The sequence below is a fragment of the Lucilia sericata genome, unplaced genomic scaffold, assembly GCF_015586225.1.
Source record: "Lucilia sericata isolate MDLA Ls3-8-SP2 unplaced genomic scaffold, ASM1558622v1 Contig001133F_arrow, whole genome shotgun sequence".
NCBI classification, from domain to species: Eukaryota; Metazoa; Arthropoda; class Insecta; order Diptera; family Calliphoridae; genus Lucilia; species Lucilia sericata.
The window spans coordinates 1-25728 of record NW_023995104.1 but is presented as its reverse complement, the minus strand read 5'-3'; the positions used below and the strand labels follow the sequence as shown (position 1 = coordinate 25728).

The following is a 25728-nucleotide window of genomic DNA, read 5'->3' as shown; positions in this document are numbered from 1 at the left end:
TTAAAACAATTTTAATATTTTATTTAACTCGTAAAATAAAATTTTTCAAACAAAGCCTACCGATAAGGAAAGTGTAAAATCTGGCAACCCTGGTAAAACAATTTTTACAACAACCAATAACAAAATTAAAACCTACCGATTGACACTAGTTTTACTAAAATTGAGGGAATAGTTTGAGAGTTATAGTATTCATCTAAAAATTTACAAAAGTATAGCAAATTTTAAAAATCTGGCAATATTGGTAAGTTTATTTTAGAAACAACATTTAGCTTAAATATTCCCTTACCGATTGACACCAATTTGATCGAAATCATAATAATAACTTTTGAGAAATACAAATTTAAAAAGTCTTAACATAATAAATAATAAGATGTATGGAAAAGTTTGGTAACCCTGGTAAAACAATTTTTAATAGAACAAAAAGCTTTAATTATAACCTTTCTATTGACACCTGTTTCATTAATGTTGATAGAATAGTTCAAGAGTTATAGCAATTTTCAAAATCACTTAATTGGCATAATTTTTCCAAACGCGACAACCCTGCCACAACTTTGGTTCAGCGCCATCTATTGGTTGGATACACTGTGTTTTGACAAAGTGAAAAATTGCAGCCAACAGATACCTATTTTCAAAGCTTTATAACTCAAAAACTACTGAACCGATTTTAATGAAATTTATACTGACTTGTTGGGGTTATATTGAAGATTCAGAAAATTTATATTGCAGGAGTTGCCATCCTATTAAAAGATTAATGCAGAGGACAACAGATAGGTATATTTAAAACCTTATAACGCTAGAACTAACATACCGATTTCTATTAACTTTACAATGACTTTTAGAGCATTTATTGAAGTTTGTAAAAATTAGTTTGACAGAGTTGCCACTATGTTGAAAAAGGCAAAAAAGTTGGTTCAACTCAATACATTTCCAAAACGATATAAATAATACTAAAACTACTGATCCGACATCGATCAAGTTTATTTGACGATATTTTATAAATTATAAGATTTAAAAATTGTAAATTTTAGAGTTGCCATCTGAATAAAAGTGGTGAAAAAAATTATTTAAAATATTCATATAAACTTGAACGAAATCTGTTACCAAGTTCAATATCGTATTTTCAAAAAAATCTGAAAAATTTCAGTTTTATTGTAAATTTAGAGGTGGCAACTCTGGCTTCTCATAATCTACAACATAACTCCTACAAACGTAAGTATGTATGTGAACTCGAAAGAAATTGCCTCCGTAGTTTCATTATCATATTTAGGAGGTACGTTATATCATTTTAAGTTTTTTCACACTTTTAACATGGTGGCAATGCTGACAAAATAAATTTTTGTAATCTTCAAAATAATAGCTTCATGTTGATATAAAGTTATTCGGAATCGTTTCCGTAGTTTTTGTGTTACAATGTTTGGAAAATGAATATGAGTAATACTCAGTTTTCGCCACTTTTAATATGGTGGCAACTCTGGATAAGTAAATTTTCCAAATCTTCAATATATTCCCAACAAGATCATAAATATTTTAACAAAATCGTTTTAGTAGTTTTCGAGTTATAACGTTTTGAAAATATGTGTCTGTGGTACACAAATTTTGTTTTGCTGAAGAACCATGTGTCCAACCAATAGATGGCGCTGTACCTATGTCGTGTCAGGGTTGTCGTATTTTGGAATATTGGTTAATTTAAGGGATTTTTTAAATTGCTATAACTTAGAAAATATTCAATAGAATTGAGTGGAACTAAAGTAATTCGTAAGTTTATAATTTAAATTACTTTCTCTAGTAAAAATTAACTCACCAATGTTGCCAGATTTTTGAAATTGTTATGGTATTATATCAATTTTCTTTATTTTGCTATTAATTCAAAAGTACTGACATGATTTCACTTAAACTAGATTCAATTGAAAGGTAGTGTTTTAAGACTAGACTATAGACTAGACTATACACTCGACTATAGACTACACTATAGACTAGAATATAGAAAAGACTATGTAGTCTTTTAATAATAGACTACACAATATACTTCACTATAGAATAGACTACCGATTACATCATAGACTAGAATATAGACTAGACTATATACAAGACTATATGCTAGACTATAGTCTACACTAGACTAAACTATAACCTATACTATGGACTAGATTATAGACTACTCTATATACTAGAATATAGACTAGACTATAGCCCAAGCTATAGACAAGATTATTGTCCAGAATATAGTCTAAACTATAGACTAGATTAGACTATATACTAGAATAGAGACTAGACTATAGACTCGACTACGTATAGACTACACTATAGACTAGATTATATACTAAACTATAGGCCAGGCTATAAACTAGAATAAAAACTAAACTTCATACTATAGACTAGACTATAGACAAGACTATACTATAGATTAGACTATAGACCAGGCTAAAAACTAGACTTTAGACTATCTACTTAACTATAGACTAGACTAAAGACCAGACTATAGACTAGACTAAAGACTAGACTATAGACTAGACTATAGACTAGACTATAGACTAGACTATAGACTAGACTATAGACTAGACTATAGACTAGACTATAGACTAGACTATAGATTAGACTATACTAGAATAGAGACTAGACTATAGACTCGACTACGTATAGACTACACTATAGACTAGATTATATACTAAACTATAGGCCAGGCTATAAACTAGAATAAAAACTAAACTTCATACTATAGACAAGACTATACTATAGATTAGACTATAGACCAGGCTAAAAACTAGACTTTAGACTATCTACTTAACTATAGACTAGACTAAAGACCAGACTATAGACTAGACTAAAGACTAGACTATAGACTAGACTATAGATTAGACTAGACTACAGAATAGACTATAAACTAGACTAGAATATACTATAAACTAGACTAGACTAGATTAGACTATATACTAGACTATAGACTAGAATATAAACTAGACTAGACTATAGCATAGACTAGCATAAAGACTAGACTATAGGCTAGACTAAACACTCGACTATAGATTTGGCTATATACTAGACTATAGACCAGGCTATAAACCAGAATGTAGACTAGACTTTGGACTATCTACTTGACTATAGACAAGACCATAGACTAGACTAATGACAAGATTATAGACTGGACTATAGATAAGACTACAGACTAGACTATAGACAAGACTATTGACTAAACTATAGACCAGATTACAGACTATACTATAGACTAGTCTAGACTTTTTATTAGACTATAGACTATAATAGAGACTAGCATATAGACTAGACTATAGTCTATTGTATAGTCTAGACTATAGACTACACTATAGACTAGACTACATACTGGACTATAGACCAGGCTATAAACTAGAATATAGACTATCTACTTGACTATAGACAAGACTATTGACTACACTATAGACAATACTATAGACAAGACTATAGACTAGACTATAGACTATACTAGAGATTATACTATAGACAATACTATAGACTATACATAAGACTAGACTATAGATTAGACTATGGACTAGACTGCATTATTGACTAGACTATAGACTAGAATGTAGACCAGACTATTGACTAGACTATAAAGTATAATATAGGCTAGACTATAGACCACAACATAGACTAGACTATATACTAGACTATAGACCAGGCTATAAACCAGAATGTAGACTAGACTTTGGACTATCTACTTGACTATAGGCAAGACCATAGACTAGACTAATGACAACATTATAGACTGGACTATAGATAAGACTTCAGACTAGACTATAGACAAGACTATTGACTAAACTATAGACAAGACTACAGACTATACTATAGACTAGTCTAGACTTTATATTAGACTATAGACTATAATAGAGACTAGCATATAGACTAGACTATAGTCTAGGCTATAGTCTAGACTATAGACCACACTTTAGACTAGACTACATACTGGACTATAGACCAGGCTATAAACTAGAATACAGACTATCTACTTAACTATAGACAAGACTATAGACTAGACTATAGACAAGACTATAGACTAGACTATAGACAAGACTATAGACTAGACTATAGACTAGACTATAGACTATACTATAGACAATACTATAGACAATACTATAGACTATACATTAGACTAGACTATAGATTAGACTATGGACTAGACTACATTATTGACTAGACTATAGACTAGAATATAGACCAGACTATTGACTAGACTATAAAGTACAATATAGGCTAGACTATAGACTACAACATAGACTAGACTATAGACCAGGCTAGACTACACTATATTCTAGACTAGACTATAGACAACACCATAGACTATTCTACATATATATATATATATATATATATATATATATATGTATATATATATATATATATACTAGTCTATAGACAAGACTTTAGAAAGTTACTTTTCAGTACTCTTTCATTCTTCAATGGTACTTTATGAATTTCATTCATATGGGACTGAAACATACCAAATGAAGTACTTTCTTGAGTGAATGAGAATCTGGAACAGGGATCTTTTTGATACTTCATTATAGACTGGACTATAGATAAGACTACAGACTAGACTATAGACAAGACTATTGACTAAACTATAGACAAGACTACAGACTATACTATAGACTAGTCTAGATTTTATATTAGACTAGACTATAATAGAGACTAGCATATAGACTAGACTATAGTCTAGGCTATAGTCTAGACTATAGACTACACTATAGACTAGACTACATACTGGACTATAGACCAGGCTATAAACTAGAATACAGACTATCTACTTGACTATAGACAATACTATAGACTAGACTATACCCAAGACTATAGACTAGACTATAGACAAGACTATAGACTAGACTATAGACAAGACTATAGACTAGACTATAGACTAGACTATAGACTATACTATAGAATATACTATAGACAATACTATAGACTATACATTAGACTAGACTATAGATTAGACTATGGACTGGACTACATTATTGACTAGACTATAGGCTACAACATGGACTAGACTATATACTAGACTATAGACCAGGCTAGACTACACTATATTCTAGACTAGACTATAGACAACACCATAGACTATTCTACATATATATATATACTAGTCTATAGACAAGACTTTAGAAAGTTACTTTTTAGTACTCTTTCATTCTTCAATGGTACTTTATGAATTTCATTCATATGGGACTGAAACATACCAAATGAAGTACTTTCTTGAGTGAATGAGAATTTGTAACAGGGATCTTTTTGATACTTCTTCTTTCTACATATGGTACTTTTTTATTTTATATACACCCCTATTCTGCATTTCAATTCGAATCGAAATTTTCTCCATTTTGGCAAACTTTGGTATTCTGTATTTCGATTCGACTCTCCTTTACATAAAGAACAACTTGGAAAAACGTAGCTTTGATAGTAATGCAGAATACACTCAATCGTAAAGCATTGAAACGAAATGGAATTGCTTCTTCTTTTTCTTACGATTCAGTTTTTTGTTGGAATACCTTTTTTCGATTGTAGCATAACTGAATGCGTAAACGTTAACGAAATGCAGAATAGGGGCGATAATATTGAACATATGTAGAAACGTAAAATTTAGGTACTTTTTAGTTCTTCAAATGGTACTTTATGGGTTTTTTAATGTTGAGCCTTAAAACATAAAACTTAAACCTGTATGATAATCTCTATCAGGAATCGTTTGTTACTTTTTTACTTTTTCATTTTTTAAATAGTATTTTTGTTTTCAAATAAAACTCTTAAATCGTTTTTTTTGCAATTATTTATACATATGATTTATTTTGTTTATTTATAATTAATGTGGCTTAACATAAATGTGTTGTTTTTTTTTGTTGGTTTTGAATTGTTTTTTTTTCTTTTCTTTTGTTTTCTATTATTATTATATTCATTTTAATGCATTATTATTAATTATTTATAAATTTCGTTTATAATATTACTTCATGTAATTATATATTAATTATTATTGTTGTTTATAAGGTATAAGAGGGGTAGATAGTTAGAAGGGCAGGGATTTGGGGTTGGTAGTATAATATAGTTGTTTACTTTGATTTTACATTTATATTTTATATAATTTTTCTTTTATTTTTTTGTTTATACATTTAAAAATTTATATGTTTGAGTTGTTGCTTGTTTTTTTTGTAATATATTTGTAACTAAACTTTTTGGAAAGAAAATCATAAAAACATCTATTTAAATACATTTGTGTTGAGAATTCTGTTTTGTAAAACATTTTTATGTTTTGAAGGATGTTGCTGTTGGTAATAAAGTTTTCATTTTGTAGCTAAAATTGAAACATTTTTAAAATGTTTTAAACAGATTTTGGTTTTTAGTTGACTGTTGGCATGATTTTGTTTGGGTGGCTTTTTGCAACAGAATGATTAATGTAAATATTTACATGATTTGTTATTTGTTTTATATAAAGTTTTTACAAATTTTGTTTCGTTTTCTTTTTGTAGTCTTCGAAAAAAATAAAAACAAATTAAGATTTTTTTAATTTTTCAATAATTTTCGTTTGTTTTTTTTTTGTTATTTATTTTATTAATATAATACATCAAAAAAGAATTAGTTTTTAAAATTTAATTTAAAGTTGTTTTTCTTTTTCTTTCAATTTGTTTTTAATTATTTTAGATTTTTTTTTATATATAGATTTCTTTTCACAAAAATTATATATTAAACTACTTACAGAATTATAATTATTAATTAAAAAAAATTTAATGCTTTTTTTTGGATTTTTTAAAAGTTTTTTTTTCTCTCTATATTATAAATAATAACTAAAAAATAAAATTAAAAACACACATAAATATAAAATTAGAAATGGGTTGCAATCTCTTAAACCGTAAATCATTTTTAATATGTGGGATAATTTTTTATCTTTAGCTTAAAAAAAGAAACAATTACTTTCTTCCTTTATCATATGTGTTGTTTTGTTTTGTTTGTTGGGTTAGTTTTTCTCAACGTTCAATTAATTTTAACTCAACCAAACCAATCATTCATTCTATAAAGATTGACAGGTGTTGAGTTTTAATTCAAAATTTAATTAATCTCTTGGATTTCTCCATCCATATTGTTCATCTGTTGGGGATGATTGGATTTAACCATGCAAGAACGTGCTACAGTTTCAAAGAGTCTGAAAATAGTTATAAACAATTAATAAATATTAAAAAATAAACAAAAACAACAGAAAAAAAACTCACTTTGATATCTCTGGTGCACAGTGTACAAAATCATGATGCCAAAACTTATAAATGGGATTCTTAATCAACTCAATGAAGGTGATTAAAAGACCCCAAGGATGTGGACGACTGACAATGACACGCTCGAGTAAAACTCTGGTGATTTGTTCTTGTATGGCCTCCGAATTGGCCTCGGCGAATAGATGTAAAACAGCACAACTAAAGTAATGCGTATGACTGTTGGGATAGCGCAACTGATTGGCAATAGCATTAAGAAATAGATAACGTCCTTCGGTATCTAAATCGACTGCCAGATTTTGGAATATATCCATATGAGCACTATGGGCTATATTCGAGGTATTGGGTACAAAGTTTTTATTTCTGCAAAAAAACAAGAAAATATATTTAACACAACTTCATTTTAACACTTCTCTTAAATCCTTACCTAATATGTGCAATTGCTTGAGTACCCACATACAATACTAGAGCATTCATGAGCGGTATATTATAGCGTGATCCCGGTTCGTTGGAGATTTGCAAGTGACTACGTAACTCGGAGAGAAAAGTGACGGGAGCTCTTGCTTTTAAATATGAATCTAAATCCTTTTTAAAGTTGGCCGGTTGTATGTTAATAACATAATTGGAGCAAATTTTTGGTGCTGTTGCTGTCTCAGCCAACATATCGACCTTAAGGTGAGGCGTAAAAGGATCCGGCAGACGCATGTTGCGTGGAAAAGCTGCCAATATAATATTACGCATTTGTATGCAATTGGGTGGTATAGCATCACAGAAGCCAAAATGATAGTCGCACAAAAACTCGGGGAAATCATGCAAGAGTACGAGCAGAACACGCAGCGTTCCTTTATACAGCATCTGTACTGGCTTCGCTAGTTCGGCGTTCCGCAGGAAAGGTGCCAGATACTTGAACAAGTCCAATAGTAACTGGGCATAGAGGGGCCAACCCTTCTGTTGAGGGATTTGGGCAAGTATACGTCCGATAAAGATACGGTGAGAGATCAACTCTAGCCAGGCATAGCAAAAGCCGGGTGCCAGCGATGGATTCAAGAGATGATAGGTATGCGAGAAGGCGGTAACAATGCTATGCATCAACGATTCCAAAACGGCATCGGGTGAGCTCAGCTCAAGGAATAGCATAACAAAGAATCGATGATAGCCCAACTGTTGGAAGGCTACACCATGTACTTCTTGATCTTGTAGCAGAATGCCCAGCACAATGCCCAATACCTTGTTGAGCAGATTAATTTTTGTGGTTGGATTACCAGACTCGCCAGAATGTCTTACAAGTAAAGCTATTAAATGCACAAAAGCATCAATCCAATGAAAGATTTTTGTTTTAGCCTGTACTGGTGTATGTGAGGGATCGTTGAAAATGCGATACACCAAATCAATGCAAAATTGTGTGGCCTGACGGAAGAAACGTGTTATCAAGTCATCGGTTTTCAATATACCATAGAGATTCATTTTTTGTACAAATGAACCGAAATTTTTCGTTTCCCTTGATAGATTGTGGGACTGTGAGTAAATGGAGACCCAATCTTTGAGTAAGAACTCAGTTTTCTCCTGTAGACCGGGTGGATCATCACAATCGTTGGACTAAAAAATATAGAAAGTAGAGAGTTAGCTTTACGTAATGAATATATTTTTTCGGGCTCGAGTTCGAATCCTGACTAGGTTAGGAAAAATTTGCATATTGTAATGAATTTTTGGAATATAGAAAGAGTTGTTATATATTATACTCCAAAAGTCCATATATTCGGATATTTCCGATTGTATAATTTTTTTCCTAGACTATTGTTTAGTTCTAATTCAGATCTAGTTCAGTTCTAGTACAGATTCACTTCAGTTCTAGTTTAGTTCTAGTTCTGTCCTAGTTCAGTTCTTGTTCAGTCCTAGTTCAGTTGTAGTTCAGTTGTAGTTCAGTTCTAGTTCAGTTCTAGTTCAGTTCTAGTTCAGTTCTAGTTCAGTTCTAGTTCAGTTCTAGTTCAGTTCTAGTTCAGTTCTAGTTCAGTTCTAGTTCAGTTCTAGTTCAGTTCTAGTTCAGTTCTAGTTCAGTTCTAGTTCAGTTCTAGTTCAGTTCTAGTTCAGTTCTAGTTCAGTTCTAGTTCAGTTCTAGTTCAGTTCTAGTTCAGTTCTAGTTCAGTTCTAGTTCAGTTCTAGTTCAGTTCTAGTTCAGTTCTAGTTCAGTTCTAGTTCAGTTCTAGTTCAGTTCTAGTTCAGTTCTAGTTCAGTTCTAGTTCAGTTCTAGTTCAGTTCTAGTTCAGTTCTAGTTCAGTTCTAGTTCAGTTCTAGTTCAGTTCTAGTTCAGTTCTAGTTCAGTTCTAGTTCAGTTCTAGTTCAGTTCTAGTTCAGTTCTAGTTCAGTTCTAGTTCAGTTCTAGTTCAGTTCTAGTTCAGTTCTAGTTCAGTTCTAGTTCAGTTCTAGTTCTAGTTCAGTTCTAGTTCTAGTTCTAGTTCAGTTCTAGTTCTAGTTCAGTTCTAGTTCTAGTTCAGTTCTAGTTCAGTTCTAGTTCAGTTCTAGTTCAGTTCTAGTTCAGTTCTAGTTCAGTTCTAGTTCAGTTCTAGTTCAGTTCTAGTTCAGTTCTAGTTCTAGTTCTAGTTCAGTTCTAGTTCAGTTCTAGTTCAGTTCTAGTTCAGTTCTAGTTCTAGTTCTAGTTCAGTTCTAGTTCTAGTTCAGTTCTAGTTCAGTTCTAGTTCAGTTCTAGTTCAGTTCTAGTTCAGTTCTAGTTCAGATCTAGTTCAGTTCTAGTTCAGTTCTAGTTCAGTTCTAGTTCAGTTCTAGTTCAGTTCTAGTTCAGTTCTAGTTCAGTTCTAGTTCAGTTCTAGTTCAGTTCTAGTTCAGTTCTAGTTCAGTTCTAGTTCAGTTCTAGTTCAGTTCTAGTTCAGTTCTAGTTCAGTTCTAGTTCAGTTCTAGTTCAGTTCTAGTTCAGTTCTAGTTCAGTTCTAGTTCAGTTCTAGTTCAGTTCTAGTTCAGTTAGTTCAGTTCAGTTCTAGTTCAGTTCTAGTTCAGTTCTAGTTCAGTTCTAGTTCAGTTCTAGTTCAGTTCTAGTTCAGTTTTAGTTCAGTTCTAGTTCAGTTCTAGTTAAGTTCAGTGATAGTTCTACATCAATTCTAGTTCTAATTTGTATCTTTAGAGACAAATAATGCCCCTGCTAAGATAAAAATATGGTTTATGTTTCTATTTTCATTACTCTTTGTCATTCTAATTACTTTATCCATTTTACTTATTAGATTCTTAGTTTAAAATCATGAAAAGTACACTAAACATGTTGTCTCATCGAGCCCAAAAACGAATCTTATTATTGTTATTCTAAAATGATATGTTAAGTACTCTCTCAAATACTTACCCTTACATGTTGCATTCCCGAATGTATATACTGTGTAGCACCGGCTAAATAACGATCAGTCACCGAACCAAATGTGCCAGCATCCATGGTATTACTGCTGCCGAAATGCATATCAATAAAGTTGGATAATGCCTCTGGATAACGATGACGATGTTGAGTTAAACGACTCAATAAATCAGTGGTACATGAAAATTCTGTTTCGGCAATAATAGAGGTGGAACGATCATCGACCAACAGGCGTTCCATTAAAGTAATAGCAAAGGTAACGGCCAAAAAGTTATTACCATTATCCATACAGTCACGTAGGGCCAAATCGAACTGATGCAAGTTTAGAAATTGTGAAGTTATTAACAACTTAATGGCCTCCACATTGTAACGGGCCTCTTCGCGTATATCGAAAATACATTTAGTAATGGCTCGTTCAGTAGCCGGTGCACTGAATGTATTCTGCAAAAGTGTGAGTATGCGCAAATGTATATCACGATATAGTTTCATTTGTTCAACATGTTCGGGTATGTTAATAAGACCCTCTACAAAACCTTCTACACAGCGGGTGAGAAGATTGAGGGCCGAATCATTGTCTCGTATGCGTCTGGTGACCATGAGAGCATTTAGCAGAGCATGCATTTTACTAGCCTGTAGTTGTAGATTTGAATTGTTTACGCAACTATTGAGGAATGCTTCCATTTTGCTGGCCAATTCGGTGTACATTAAACCCATTTCGTCTTGGGCAAATGTGGGAGGCATTTCCTGGGGCTTAGGCAGGAATAAAGCTATATCACGATCACTCATGGCCTGAAAACCGGGTATGTTACGGGCGAACTCTGCATAGACAGCAAATTGATTTGGTGGCACTCCACCCATCTTCAAGCGCACCTGTTCGGGCAAACGTTCCGTTTGGTAGGCCAATGTTTGGGCATCAAAGTAACGACTATTTTCCTCGCGGGCCATTTTACGTGTCTCAAAGTCAGCTGCTAAACGGCGATCAACTTCAGGAGTGGCCTTTTCGGCAGCGGTTTTCTGTATAAAGGCGCAGGCTAATTCAACATTATCATTGGTCAGTTGCATAGAGGCTCCTTCGATATCTTGGAAAGTAGGTGGTCCCGGTAAGGTGGTCATAAAGGCCTTTCTGAGATTGTTGTTTAAAGTTTGGGTGATTTGATCTTTACAAGTAATCATAGCCATACCAGCGGCTAAATTACGCACCATTTGATGGGCGGCTGTGCGCATACGATGCTCATCGGGATCTAGAGCAAAATCTTTGCGTACAATCTGCTCTGTTGTGGAGGCTGCAATGCGTACACAACGATCTACCACCGGTTGTAGCCATTCGGTAATGGTTCTTTCGATGGCATTCAATACCAAATGTTTGATATTCGGATTAACATGTAAGAAAGCCACTTGAGGCGATAATACCACATGTTGTGCTATCAATTGGAAATTGGTGACATTTATGTCTACGTAAGAATAACGAGGCTCGGGAGCAGGCATCATCATTTGTCCAGCCTGTTCACTGGGTATACTGGGCGAAGGTATTGAAGTGCCAGGCACTACAACACCAGCTGCACCTGCATTGGCGGCCATCATCATGGCTTGTGCATCAGCTTCGGTCATCATTTGTTGTTGATGTGGTGTGGGCGTAGGTTGCTGCTGTGATTGCTGTTGCTGCTGTTGTTGTTGCTGCTGCGAGGGTCCCGGCTCTATGGACTTTTGTTTTGGCTGTGACATTTGATGTTCTATCATGCCATAACGTGAGGGATCCTTGAGGTATATAATCGGTTTCAATTTGTTCAGATCGATGTTAAGTGTTTTACACAAAACCTCAATTTCGAATTTTAAATTCAATTTTAGATCCGGTTCCTGATGCAATTCACCCAATACATTCATAATGGCCATAGTCCAGGGATTGGGTGATTTGAATACCTTTGATTTATTAGAGGATTCCAAAATTTTCGCCACAAATGGCACGACAAACAACAGCTCATGTTGTCCTTTATGATAGGCTTCGGCCAGCAGAGACTTGAGATCCAAATCTATTTGTAATATGGGTCTATTACGTCCTAGAGTCATTATGCCCAACCAGTGGCCAAGATTTTTAAGCAGACTGCGATCAGAGAAATTGACCACACCTTTGTCGGAACGTAATAAAACTTTAATATTTCTCAAGGTCTCCTTGGTTACATATTTGTTGATTTCGGGATTTTTAAGTGCATCCAAGAAATTCGAGTACAACGAATGGAAATTGAATTCCATTGAGGCTCTTTTTAAGACCAAATATTGTGACAACCAGGGCCAATAGTCTTTGATCATAATGTCTTTGATTTCCTCTACCTTTTGTGGTATATTTAACTGACTTAGATTATTGAATATAAACGCAGTCTTATCTTGCACGGCTTCCGGTGGCACTGTAATCTTTTCCTCCTGATTAGCCACCAATAGAGTATCGATATTTGTGGCGGTTACGATAGATTTCATGCGGGCCGGGTGTATAGATTGGGCCACTACCATGGGTTTCTGTTGTGTGGGTGTAGTAACAATGTTGCCTAAAGTGGAGAAGAATAAAGAATTATTATTTATTATAAAAAACGTTTGTATGTGATGTACCCACCTGTTACTGAGTTACTACGATAAATAGAATCTGGTGGCGGTTGATTTCCACCTCCACCTACACCTCCAGCACCCATTAACATTTGCAACTTAGCTGCCGGCGGTTCTTGACCCAAAAATCCATATTCTACATATTGCAAAAGATGTGGTGGAAAGTCCTTGAAATGTGGTATCGAACGTATGTATTCACAATACTTGTTGTAGGTGTGCAAACGTGTTTTGAAACGATCCAAGGCGGTAATGCCAAAATAATACAATTTCGAACCTTCGGGTTTACGCAAAGCATCTAAAACGCAGCGCAAAGCTAAACCCAAGGCCACAAATGTGGGCACAAGATTACGTTCTATAATGCCACCAAACAATTGGGCGGTTATTTGTAATTCCTTTTCGGGATAGTGAGCAAAGAAACGATACTCTTCGAAAAGATTGCGCAGCATACACTGATACACCTCCTGCTCGCGTCGTATATTGGATTCTTTAAAACGCTGCAATATTTCCAAGACTTCATCGATGGATAGAGTTGGATGTGGAGGATGATTGTAGATACGTTGGAAATAAGAGTTAGCTTCATCCTCGATTTCTTTTGAAACGGGTCCTTGAAAGTCGGCAATTATGGGATTATTGGGATTTGGTGGTGTGGGTGTAGGCTGTTGAGCGGAGGGCGGCATACGTCCTAGTCCACCCACAGAAGGTGGTGGTGCTGCCATTTGCATGGGATTCAAAGGATATGGACTGGCAGCGGCGGGATTCATAAGACGCGAGGGTGAAGCTGGTGTTGAGACGAGATTATTGAGTACATTGCCAAAGTTGAAAGCACCATTGGGACCACCCAAGTTAAGGCCAGCTATATTAGTAGTCAAATTCGATAGGGTATCCATGGTGGTGCCAAACATTTGCTGGGCATTAAGATTGGCAGAAAAAGGTGGAGGTACCCCTCCAGGTACACCACCTACACCAGCTGCCGACATATCCATGCCGCGATGACCACGCATGGCATTCTGTGGTGGTACTAAAGGACCTTGTTGTACAGCAGCCGCCGCAGCAGCTCTAGCTTTGTTAGCCATTATCGAACAATTGGCTGTCATTTGCATAATGATTTCTGCAATATCATGTGGCACATTACCTATACAGGCCTGCAAACAGGATAACATAGTATTGACAGTTTCCGGTGGCAGTTGAGCCTGCTTAGGTGGCAATTGATCATCGGGTATTTTAGCATTTGTTACTTGAGGACAACGTCTTTGTAGGCATTTCAAAATTGCCTGTATAAATGTCTCACCATGATCACGTATCTTATCACTTAACCATTTCTCTAATTTAAGATACTCACGCCTGGACGCCAGGCAAGCCAAATCGATAACGAATACAAATGAACGAGCATTTAGCAAGGTGGACAAAGCCTTAAGATCTTGAGCCACATCTAAGATACGCGATAATTTCACTTGATCATACTCTGTGCCACGTAAATACCATTCAGACATGGCATGCATTATAATGGGTCTTAGAGTCATGCTGAAGTGATTAGAATTCCAAGCACTTGCCAAAATAACACCCGAATTGGGATGATTTGCCAAAAATGTGGGTATCAATTGATTAAACAGTTCTTGTCTTAGACCAGTCAATGGTGGGTTTATATGCAACAGCGAAAGAAACAAAACATCCGGACAATGTTGGGCAGGAAATTTGAAAAGTTCATGTACAGGAGCATAATAGCCATGTTCTGCTACATACAATAAAACCTCAACTAAATGCAATGATTTCCAAGCACATATTTCCTTGTTCTCGGTATCGGGTGGAGTTTTTAGTATTTCCACAGGTGAGGCATTGAATATGTAGTCGGCAAAGGAAAAGAGATCGGGATTTTTTAACATGACGGCAATAAGAGAAAATTGCCCTTCAACATTTTGCCAATGACGATAAATGTACTCGGGATAAGGAAATAAAGTTGATTGAGTAGCCAAGCGGAATATGGTCAGCAAAAGATCCAAACCAATGCGATCTTTTAAAATAAACTCTGGATGATCCAATTCCAGGCATACTTCCTTCCAATTAAGTTGTGGCTGCACTTCTTTTAAAGCTTGTACAAATACATCTGGCTTCCAGGCCTGTGTGGTGTCAGTGCTGCCAGTGCCACTGGAAGTATTAGCTCCTGGAGCTTTATCCTTTTTATCATTGCCATTATTTGTTTTATCCGCATTGTTGGAAGAATTATCATTATTATTGTTGGCATTTTGTTGCTGCTGTTGGTTGGCATTTTGTGTAGCTTGTTGTTGTGGCCAAAAGTTAGCTGGTGTGGGTAAATTTACATTACAATCGAGCAGGGAGGTATGTCGACGACACATAAGCCCAATAATTTTGGCCACATCTTGTGGTTGCAAATCACGGCTGCCTGAGCCACTACCTGCTCCTCCTGCTCCACCAGCTGCTGCATTGCCTGTGGTACCGCTGCGTAAATGATTTTTACATTCTTCAACACTTGAGGTAAATTCATAACCAATTTCTAGGATTAAATTAATCCAAGATGTGTCCATAATATTATTGTGTTGGGAAAATATAGTTTCGCATATATTGTCATAGATCTCTTCTATGGGTACTTCCGCATAAACATAGCCATTAGTAGAGTTTTTACTACTCGTTAGAAAAGCAAGTTGTTCCTCTTCTGTTGTTACTTCTTCACTACCAGCAGCTTTATCAGCTTCAGCTGTTGTTGTTGGTGTTGTAGTTGTAGTTTCGAATAAGTTACTATACAAATAGGGTTTTAAAATAAGTGGCACTCGATCGCGGGGAAATTCTTCTCTTAATTTTTCTATAAACTGTAAACGTAGACTAGCTTCGGTTACATACGTTTCCAAACAGGTCAATAATAATTGCAGTAAATCCAAAGAGACGTCATGCAAACTACTGATTACACCAGCCGATTGTAGATTTTTACCCAAATACGATTCAATGAGTTCGGGTAAAGCTTTACTCAACTGTTCAGCAGCATACGTGCGTAATTCCAATTGCTGGGAATGTGTTAGTGCTAGACTTAAGATACACTCACACAATTTATTGATGCCAGTTACACGAACAATTTGATTGATAAGTTGATTTGTGGGTTTAAGGCTCTATATGGGAGAAGAAAAGAATAATAATAATAAAGTAAAATGCATTGAAATAAATGTAATAAGAAACTTTTTCAATTAAATTTAAGTTTACAAATCTAAAAAATAGATTAGAAGTATTATTTATTGCACGTGAAATATATTCCTTCTCACTTTTTTCGTTCACTAACTTTTCTGACGTGAAAAAATGTACCCTGTTGTGAAATTTTTGGATAGAATTTTGTAAACAATAAACAGCTGTTTCAAACAAAATCAACTATTGTGAATGAACTGTTTGCGACAAGTTCACGATAGTGATTTTTCCTTCGCGGGGAATGAAAATTTCACTTAGATAGGAGTGATTAATTGAAATTCGAATTCGTCATATATATGTAGTGTAGTTTAGATTTAAAAGACAGCTACTCCATGGTTGTTGTTGTAACTACTAAAACTGAACAATAATCTAGTTAGAGGAATCAGCATTGATGCTTAGACCTAAAGATATCTCGACTTCGACAACATGTGCCCATAATTCTATTCGAAAAAAAGAATAGTGATTGTCTAAGTAGTTGAATATGTTAGGTGTATATCGTGGACACAGTGACCACAAGCTGGACATTCGTTAGAGACGGTTCGGCCTATGCATGCGAGCATACAACTGCGTAATATTCAGCTTGAGATAACTCCTTGCGGTGACATCCCACGAGGAACTGTTTATATAGTCAACATGATGTTTAATCACTGACCGATAAATTGTAGAGTTGGTGGCCACTCTATAAATGTCATTCAAAGCTACCGAGAACTGATCTATCCTTGGTCTATATAACCTATTTTGAAATAAAAAAAATACGAAGGGCCCTTATGACATGCCTCGCGGTATTTGATATTAAAAATGGAATGACTTCTTCGGCGACAACCCAGGAGGAACTGCTCGTTTTATACAAAGCTAAGAGGGTTTCTTTCAGCGGCATAAACTGAGGAAGTAAATAGGCTATCAAATGCGATCCCAATTTTTGGATTTTTTGGCCACGATGCCAATAATTACATTACTGAACTATTATGACACCCTATTGGCTACAGAAGTCGGTACTGAGTATTACTCGCTGGATAAGTTTTATCGCAGAGTTAATAAATACTTTAGAGAAAGGTAGTAAAGAAGTGAAGCTCCCTATTCTCAGTTTTATGACAGCTTATGCAGTTGCCATTGTATTCATGATCTAGTCTTCTGAGATTAGTGTCAAGTAATTACTACAGATAATATTTTTATCTGTCTTCTGCGGAAAGTTACAAGTTAGATTGGCCTAAGAGCATTATAAAGATGCCAAGTATACTTAGTGGTCTAGGCATTTTCTTACAGTTCACATTGAAGGAGTGACTTTCTATTTGTAAGAGAGATGTCAGTAAAGAATTTGGACATCTTCCTTGACCCTTGTTGTAAGAGAGATACCAATAAAAACATCGAAACCAACATTTATAGCTGATCATCTATATATGTAGTTACCCAGACACTTATTTGCATTAGAGAGATACCAGTTTAAGACGTCCATTTATTTATCCCCCATCATCGCGCCATTCCTGGCTAATTCATCAGTTATACAGTTACCTTCACATTTGTTGTGACCAGAGATACATATTAGCGTTATCCTACAAAGTCTCGCTATCTCATTTAGAGACTACTCGCGTATTCTCTGATTAACTTAGATGTCGTGAATACACCCGTTAGATTTCTAATATCAGCTTTGCTGCAGAGTATTTTCTTTAAGCAGATATTTCTGCCAAAAGAACACTACAATAGTTAGCCTGTCTTAAGGATGATCTAATCTCGAATGCATCAATGAAGATATCATTTGGAGAGTATATGGCGTGTATACAAAGTTATTTCTCGATTTCATTTTGTTTCAGTGTAGATTTTCTATCAAAGACAAAGAGGTAATGTCTTGGCTTTGGCTAACAGTTAGCAATTAGAAGCAATTATTTTGTATATTTTGTTTTCTTGTTGATTCTATTCTTAGTTGTAAAGTAATTGGAACTAATTCCTAATACTACTTATATTGTCTTAACAATGAGAACTTTTATTTCTAATAACTTTGGCTGTTTCTCTATTATATTCATAATATTTGATTTGTATATTAATTTCACTTTTTAACAATAATTTACATAAACTTACCTTTTGTTGCGGCCAACAGTTGTCAATGGCAAAACAAATATTTGATATAAGTGAAGCTCGACCAAGTTGTTTTTCCAATTGTTGTTGTAATAGTTTTGCTTGCAATTGTTGTTGCTGTTGTTGTATTGATGACGTTGGTGACGTTGACGTTAATATTGGATCATTAAAGTTAATGCTCGAAAATAGACAACGCAGACAATGACGATCCGCTTCTAAGCCAAATTCTTCAATTAACTATAAGAGAGAAAAAAAAAAAGAAAAACAAAATGAAAACAGAAACTTAGTATGTACAAAAAAAATATGAACAGTTACAAACAAATAATATACATATAAGAAAGTAAATTAATTGTGGTTAAACTATAAAATATAGAGCAGATGATGAAAGAGCGGGGGTAAAAGACAAAAAAAAATAATAGAAACAACATAATAATAATAAGACTGTGGGTTGAACGTAACAAAAGTATAATTCATGGAAATGATTAATACTTTAATAGAAAAAAATGGGGTAACTATAATTAAAATAAAAAGATTAAAATGAAATAGGTATAAAAATAAGAAAGAAATAATTAAAAAAAACGGTGGCCGGTAGAGCACGATCGCATTAAAAAGTATAGAAAATTATTGCATTATAAAAACACGTACATATTCAGATAGTTTTTATGTAACTATGTTTCAAGTTAATTAAAAAAAGTTTTTAAAACATGTAAGAAAATATAGTCGTTTATGCCAGACTAAATGATACCCTAGACTAGACATAGAATATGGAAATTTAGAAGAACTACTAATTTCAATCATAAAGATTACTTTTATGTATTTTATAAATACTTTAAGGGTAATTTCGATTGATGAATGGGACATTTTGAAACTGCAAACTGTGCACTATGTACTAGTATATAAACTATTATGTGTACTTGTCTATTGACTATCCTATGCACTACTCCATTAACAAGTATATTTACTCGTTTATGGTTTAGTATGTAGACTTGAAGATTGACTATTGTATACTCTAATCGATTGTCTATGAATACGAGTATTGACTAGCCCATATTAAGGGAATGAATTCAGTTAAAAGCATATTCTGAAGAGGGCTTTGTATGAGGGCTAGGGTCAAGTGAGATTTTAAAGAGTTAGTAGTTTGTGTAATATAATTTTGAGCTCTAAAGGCCTATTCAAAGGTGCGCTTGTAAGGAGATTACGTGAAATAATTCATTGATTTCAAACATTTTCAATAGTTGTCCTTAGGAGAAAAGTAAACTGCGAAATTTCAACCAATTGTTTTGAAAATTGAGACCTGTAGTTTGATTACAAGTCATACATGGACAGAAATAGCAAAATCGACTTAATTCCGAGCGATTGGCATACTTTAAGGTACATACATCAGCACAAATACATAATACCCTCCCCACTACAGCAGTGTAGGGTGAAAATATGTATTATTATTCAAAATTCCCAAACTATAACAACTCCAAAAAAAAGTCCAACGTCTGGCAACTCATTTTGTAAATACACTTTAACTTGTCTACTCTCTTCCCCCCTCACAACAACATATCCAACGAAACGGAAACACACATATGAAAAAAATAACAATACACACAAACACTTATACAAAAAAAAAAACTCTTAGAAAGAGACAGCTATATATAACTAACAAAAATTGCCCTGCTCCACTTTAATCATATGCGAAAAGAAGTCCATGGAATTTTATACAAATTTCAAACCAATGGAAGATACAAGAAAAAAAGGATTTTTCTTTTGGAGTCACACAAAGAAAAGGGTTACAATTTCTATACAGAAATTCGGCAAATACCAAGTATTTTCACCGAAGAAAATTTTATTTATCCTTTACAACTAAACACTTTTTCTGTTAAATATGTTGTATGATTTTTTTTCACTTTTTATTGTTGATTTTTAAAGTATAAAGAAAAACCACAAAGTAAAGGGAAATACACGAAAATATGCGAGACAGCGAAGAAAGCGTATGCGTTGGTTTTTTTTTCTTCTTTTGCAGCACAGAAAAAGCAAATTTTAAAATTCCTTTATTATCACCTTACAATGAGATATTTTCTTAATATTTCACATAAACTTTATGTATTGCTAACCTTTTAATTGAAATTTATTAATTTTTTAATGTTTTTTGTATGTATTTATAATAATTTTCTCTTTTTTTCACAAGACGACACAAAAACCACAAGCAGAGAAATTTTTCTTCTTTTGCAAATTGTAATGGCGTCGGCAAAAATGGTTGATTGAACTTGCACAGTTGCAAAAGTTGGTATTAAATATTACTTTTTTTTTTAAAGGAACATGTAATTTTAATTATTGCTTTTAAAAGTATTATGAAAACTAAAGCTAGTTATTTTTTTCCAAAATGAAAATAAATTCTTTGTCTTTTTTGAGTGTAAAGTTTTTATTTAAATGAAATTTGCTTACGAAGTTATTATGACCTAATTTATCAACGGTGTGAAGTAATATGTTGGCTTTGTTGAGTGAACATAATGACGAAGCAGGTATAATTGGGTGTGTTCAATAAACATAAGTAGAAAAACAAAGTTACCATGCCATTGGAAATAAGGAAAATCGCTACAAAGCGAATGATATAAGGTGACATCTGGGAGAATGTTTACATTGAAGTTTGACAGATTGCTGTAGCCCTAGTTATATTAATTATAAGGTAGTGTCCTCTGCGAATGCAGAAAAACAGGACGAATTAATTTTATTTTTTATACATGGAGTTTGACAGTATAGCTTACACTTAAAAGTGTCAGCATACTGTCAACCTACATGTAAAAAATCAAGTATATTAGTAAAAAATCAGCTGTTCTATTAACACTACCTTATAATTAATATACCTTGACAAAGCCTTTAAGTGTCGTAATTTTTTAGTGATTTATAGTTAAAACAATAAGTAGACTTTGAACTTTTTGTATTTTACGAAAAGTCGACTTTTTGTCTATTTTTAATTTACAAAGTTGACTTTTCAACTTTTTTCAGTTTTGAAATATGTAGTCGACTTTTCCGAGATATTGACTATATCAGAGTTCTTGACGTTGTTAATTTTTTATAGACTTTTTCGACATTTTTATTTGGAGTTTGACAGTTTGCTGTAGCCCTAGTTATATTAATTATAAGGTAGTGTCGTCTGCGAATGCAGAAAAACAGGACGAATTAATTTTATTTTTTATACAGTATAGCTTACACTTAAAAGTGTCAGCATACTGTCAAACTACATGTAAAAAATCAAGTATATTAAGTCGACTTTTTGTCTCTTTTTAATTTACAAAATTTACTTTTCAACCTTTTTCAGTTTTGAAATATGTCGTCGACTTTTCCGAGATATTGACTTTATCAGAGTTCTTGACGTTGTTAATTTTTATAGACTTTTTTCGACTTTTTTACTTTTATTTAAAAAATCCACTTCTTTTCCTACAAGATCGACGTACCAACTTTTTTTCTTGAAGTTTTGGATCTGGGTTTTCCCAAATATTATTTTCAACAAATATATGGACAGACGGATATCGTTAAATTGATTTTCTCTAGTTATATACATTATAAAGTCAAAATTGCCTAGATTATATTCGATTTTTCAAAGTTTTTCAAACATATTGGGATCTGAATTATTGTAAAATATTTACATTCCATTACAATCAACTGTAATGGAATTTTGTGACTAAAAAATCGATCTTCCGACTTTGTTTTATATATATATCAAATTTGCGACTTTTAAAGGTTTTTCTTTTCCGAAAGTCGATTTTTTGATTATTAAATTAAACAAAGGAAAGTGGAGTACCACTTTTTCAATTTTTTTTTTTTAACAAAAGTTCGATTATTCAAAAATGAATTTGTGGAACACAAGTTTTAATAGGGATTCTAAAAACTGAGTTTCGAACAAGTGAACAGTTAATTAAAAAAGTCGGAAAGTCGACTTTTTCTAAATTACTGTATTTCGAAAATTCGAAATTTTATTTCATCTATAGAACTGTATTATTTTGTCTTAAAAAGGCAACTTGTAAAAAGACTTGTCTAAAGTTTTATATACACGGTTGTTAGATCTTACAACGTTGGCAGTAAAATATGCAGAAAATGTCTAACAACAGAGTCAACTTACAAATTTTGTCTTGGAACATTGTAATGATTTTTCTGACAACGTTGCAAAGAAAAATTGTAAGTTCACCTGATTGTTAGACATTTTCTGCACATTTTACTGACAACGTTGTAAGATCTTAAAACCGTGTATCTTTAAGTTATCTAGCACTGTACTCGGTTCAACTGTTTGATTCCGGTACTTGTCAGATTTGAAATTAGAAATAATTATTCAAAAAAAGATATCTATATATAATGATGTAGGGCGGAGGCATTGAATATAAAATCTGGTAGTCGATCTGTTAATGGAATGAAGCTGTCTAGTTTTATACACCCTTAGATAAATTAAAAAAATTTATTATAAATAGTATTAGTGGAAAATTTCTAAAAAAACATACCTGATTAAGGCTAACTGTTGTTTCAGCAAAATTTTTCTTATTTATCTGTTTGACCAAATTACCAATCTGCGTCAGCGTCAATTTCAGATGGTCTAGGTTCATAGCTCTTCCATTAAATTATAGTTGTACGGCGATTTTAGCAGCATATACACGTTTGTTATGAGAATGATGTGATGATCTTGGATAATTTTTTTTTTTTCGAATGATACCAACACTATTTTGTTAGGAACCTTCGAAAAAAAATATATATTTACAAGATCGAACACACACACATAGACAAACCGACGACGACGACTATAGCGGCAGCGCACGAACAATGAACAAAAATAAAATAAAATTAATTGATCAAATGTTTGAAAAACAAAAAAAAAAAAAAAACTAACGATATTGTTGTAAAGCCCCAAAAATTTGTTTATTTTATAAAAAAAGGTTGCGGGAGGGGAACTAATGCACTTGTTTCGTTTTCCTGTTGCAAGAAATGGGGTGAAAATATTTGTATTGTTTTTAGTTGTTGTTCAAAAATTCAATTTTATTAGTATTTATAGCCACAAATTGTTTAAAATTTCTTTGTTTTTTATCTTTGTACAAATGTTGTTTTTGTTTTGTGTTCATTTGTTCTTTTTGGAAGGCTGATTGTAGTTAGATGGTGATGATGATATTGAGTTTTGATTTGGTTGCACTTTTATTTTCGTTGTTTTGCTTTTCGTTTATTGTGAAATTGTTGACACAAATTTAAAGACGCAATTAATGACCTCCTTTTTTTTTTGTTAATTTTTTGGGGGAATCTCTTTGTTTAATTTTTTTTTTAATATTAATCAAGTGGCAGCTCTATTATTCAATAAAAATTTATTTTTGGTGGGGTACCGACCATTAAACAGTCAGACCTTCGTTATTATGATTATAACTCCGTAGTGGAGAATTTGTTTTTATTTTTCTTTATAAATTTCCACGCGGTTAAATTGCTTAACAAAACAAAAACAAAATGCTTAACACAATTTGGCCCCATTTATAGGGGCCAAAGAAATTATTAGTATTTCTTTTAGTTTAGCAATATACTTGTTCCCTTATATGGCTTATTTATTATTGTTATTAATAGGCAAAACTCTTCTTTAATATTTCCTTTTGAAATAATTATACTTTTTTCACTTCACCGTTTTCATTGGTTTTTTAAAAAATGATTTTTAACACACATTTTTTCACGTCGTCTTTAAAATTTTGAGTTTTTTTTTTATATTCAATATTTTCGTTTTTTGTCCGCGTTTGCCCCCTCCGTTAACGTTGTCTTCTGCTCGAGGTTTTTCCTTTTTCTTGTCTTTGCTATTCTTTTTTATCTATTTCTTCACTTACACGTAACAAAGTCGTATCTGGTATCTTGCTTTGTTTGCCTTTAAACTTTTTATTTGCTTAAAAGATAATTTAGATTTTATTTACTTGTTTTGGTATTTTAGATATTCTTTCGTTTTTGTTTAAAAAAAAGTATTAAATTTTAATAAAAAAATCGTATTTTCTTGTTGATTGTTCGTCTCGTTTTGTCTTCAGATTTTTTTTCCTCGTTGACTTGTCACTTTGAGTTAGTGATGATAGAAATGTGTGTGCTAGTCAGTGTTGCCAGAAATCCTTCAGAAAAAAAGTGGCACTCAAAAAAGTGAAATTCGTTGAAAAATGTGCTAAATTCATATCAAAGTATTAAAAGTCGATTAAGCATTACCGTCCGTATGTGCGGCTGGCTGTCCATGTATAACTTATGCGTAATGTACAGGTCGCAATTTTTCACACAATTCGATGATATGTATTTGCCAAAAAATTGCTCAAATTGGTCTATTATTTGATCTTGCCTATACAAATGCCCCATGCAATATCGATAACAATATAAGTTTGTTAATTATGCAATAATAATTGTAAAAAAAAATTTGCAAAAGTAAGCTAAATATAAAGCAATGTCAAAGCTTAATTTAGAGTTTGCAAATAAATCTAAGTCCTATTTTTAGAATTTCCTCCGAAAAAATATTTTTGAAAAAAAAAATTCATTAAAAAAGTTTTCGTGCGAATTCCATAAAATTTAACAAAACATCTCGAAACTAATTTTGAAAAGTTCTTAAGAGAAAATAAATTGTAAAGTTCTTTAATAATAAAAAGTGCAAAATAGAAGAAAAAACGCCAAAAAATGCACTTTTAATGCTAAAAGACAAAAAAGTGCTAAAAAGCATCTAGCACAGAATTGTACTTTAAATGCCGTTATGGCAACACTGGTGCTAGTGATGTGTATACACACTGTTGCCAGATTTTACAATTTATCGCCATTTTGACGATTTTCACTGTCAAAAAATGGCCTGTTGACGATTTTAACTATACTCTATGATTTTAACTCTAAATTTGACGATTTTTTTTTAAATAGGATTTTTGTATGTACATACTAATTTTAATACATTTTATAATTTGTCTATCTTTAATTTTAAAGAAAATCGATGTATTTAGAATAACCAATAATATCCAATAATAATAGTATTTATTTTATCAATATCAAAAAGTACCCTTTTAAAGATTTTCATACTTGTTTCTAGGTTTAATATTGAAAGTCACCTTTCAATAAGGACCCTATAAGTTTGATTTTAGTTTTTCATTGAATCAGGATGATGCATGTTTTATTTTCAACCAGAAATTTTTCGCATACAGATTTTTATACAATCAGGAAGTTGCGTGTCCAATTTTATGTTTAGGTTAAATATTATAGAAAATTCGAAAAGTATTAGTAAAAGAAAAAAAAAATGACCAAAAAGATTCCGTTTTAAATTTTCGTTCAATCAGGATACTGCGTGTTTAATTTTATGTTTAT

The 25728-nt window shown here is 32.9% G+C and overlaps 1 protein-coding gene across 2 annotated transcripts; it reads right to left on the bottom strand.

Annotated features, from left to right (window-relative positions):
- Positions 1–5979: 5979 nt before the first annotated feature.
- On the bottom strand, positions 5980–24489 carry LOC119610177 (CCR4-NOT transcription complex subunit 1). Of its 2 annotated transcripts, none has more exons than XM_037965304.1 (8): positions 24243–24489; positions 22896–23189; positions 18418–18651; positions 13169–16274; positions 10561–13103; positions 7642–8810; positions 7218–7577; positions 5980–7150 (listed from the first exon to the last, which is right to left on the bottom strand). In XM_037965304.1, exons 2-8 carry the CDS (start codon positions 22995–22997, stop codon positions 7057–7059), a joined length of 7608 nt encoding a protein of 2535 aa, XP_037821232.1. In that variant the 5' UTR covers positions 22998–23189; positions 24243–24489; the 3' UTR covers positions 5980–7056. The 2 variants fall into 2 exon arrangements, with proteins under 2 accessions (XP_037821232.1, XP_037821233.1); XM_037965305.1 differs by having other exon boundaries at positions 10567–13103.
- Between the last annotated feature and the right edge of the window lie 1239 nt (positions 24490–25728).

Excerpts from the sequence above, each read along its gene's own strand:
- LOC119610177 (XM_037965304.1), bottom strand. The coding sequence starts at position 22,997 with ATGAACCTAGACCATCTGAAATTGACGCTGACGCAGATTGGTAATTTG. Across the intron at positions 18,652-22,895 it reads CAACAGTTAGCCTTAATCAG|TTAATTGAAGAATTTGGCTT; the intron begins GTATGTTTTTTT and ends TCTCTCTTATAG. Across the intron at positions 16,275-18,417 it reads ACTGTTGGCCGCAACAAAAG|AGCCTTAAACCCACAAATCA; the intron begins GTAAGTTTATGT and ends TCTCCCATATAG.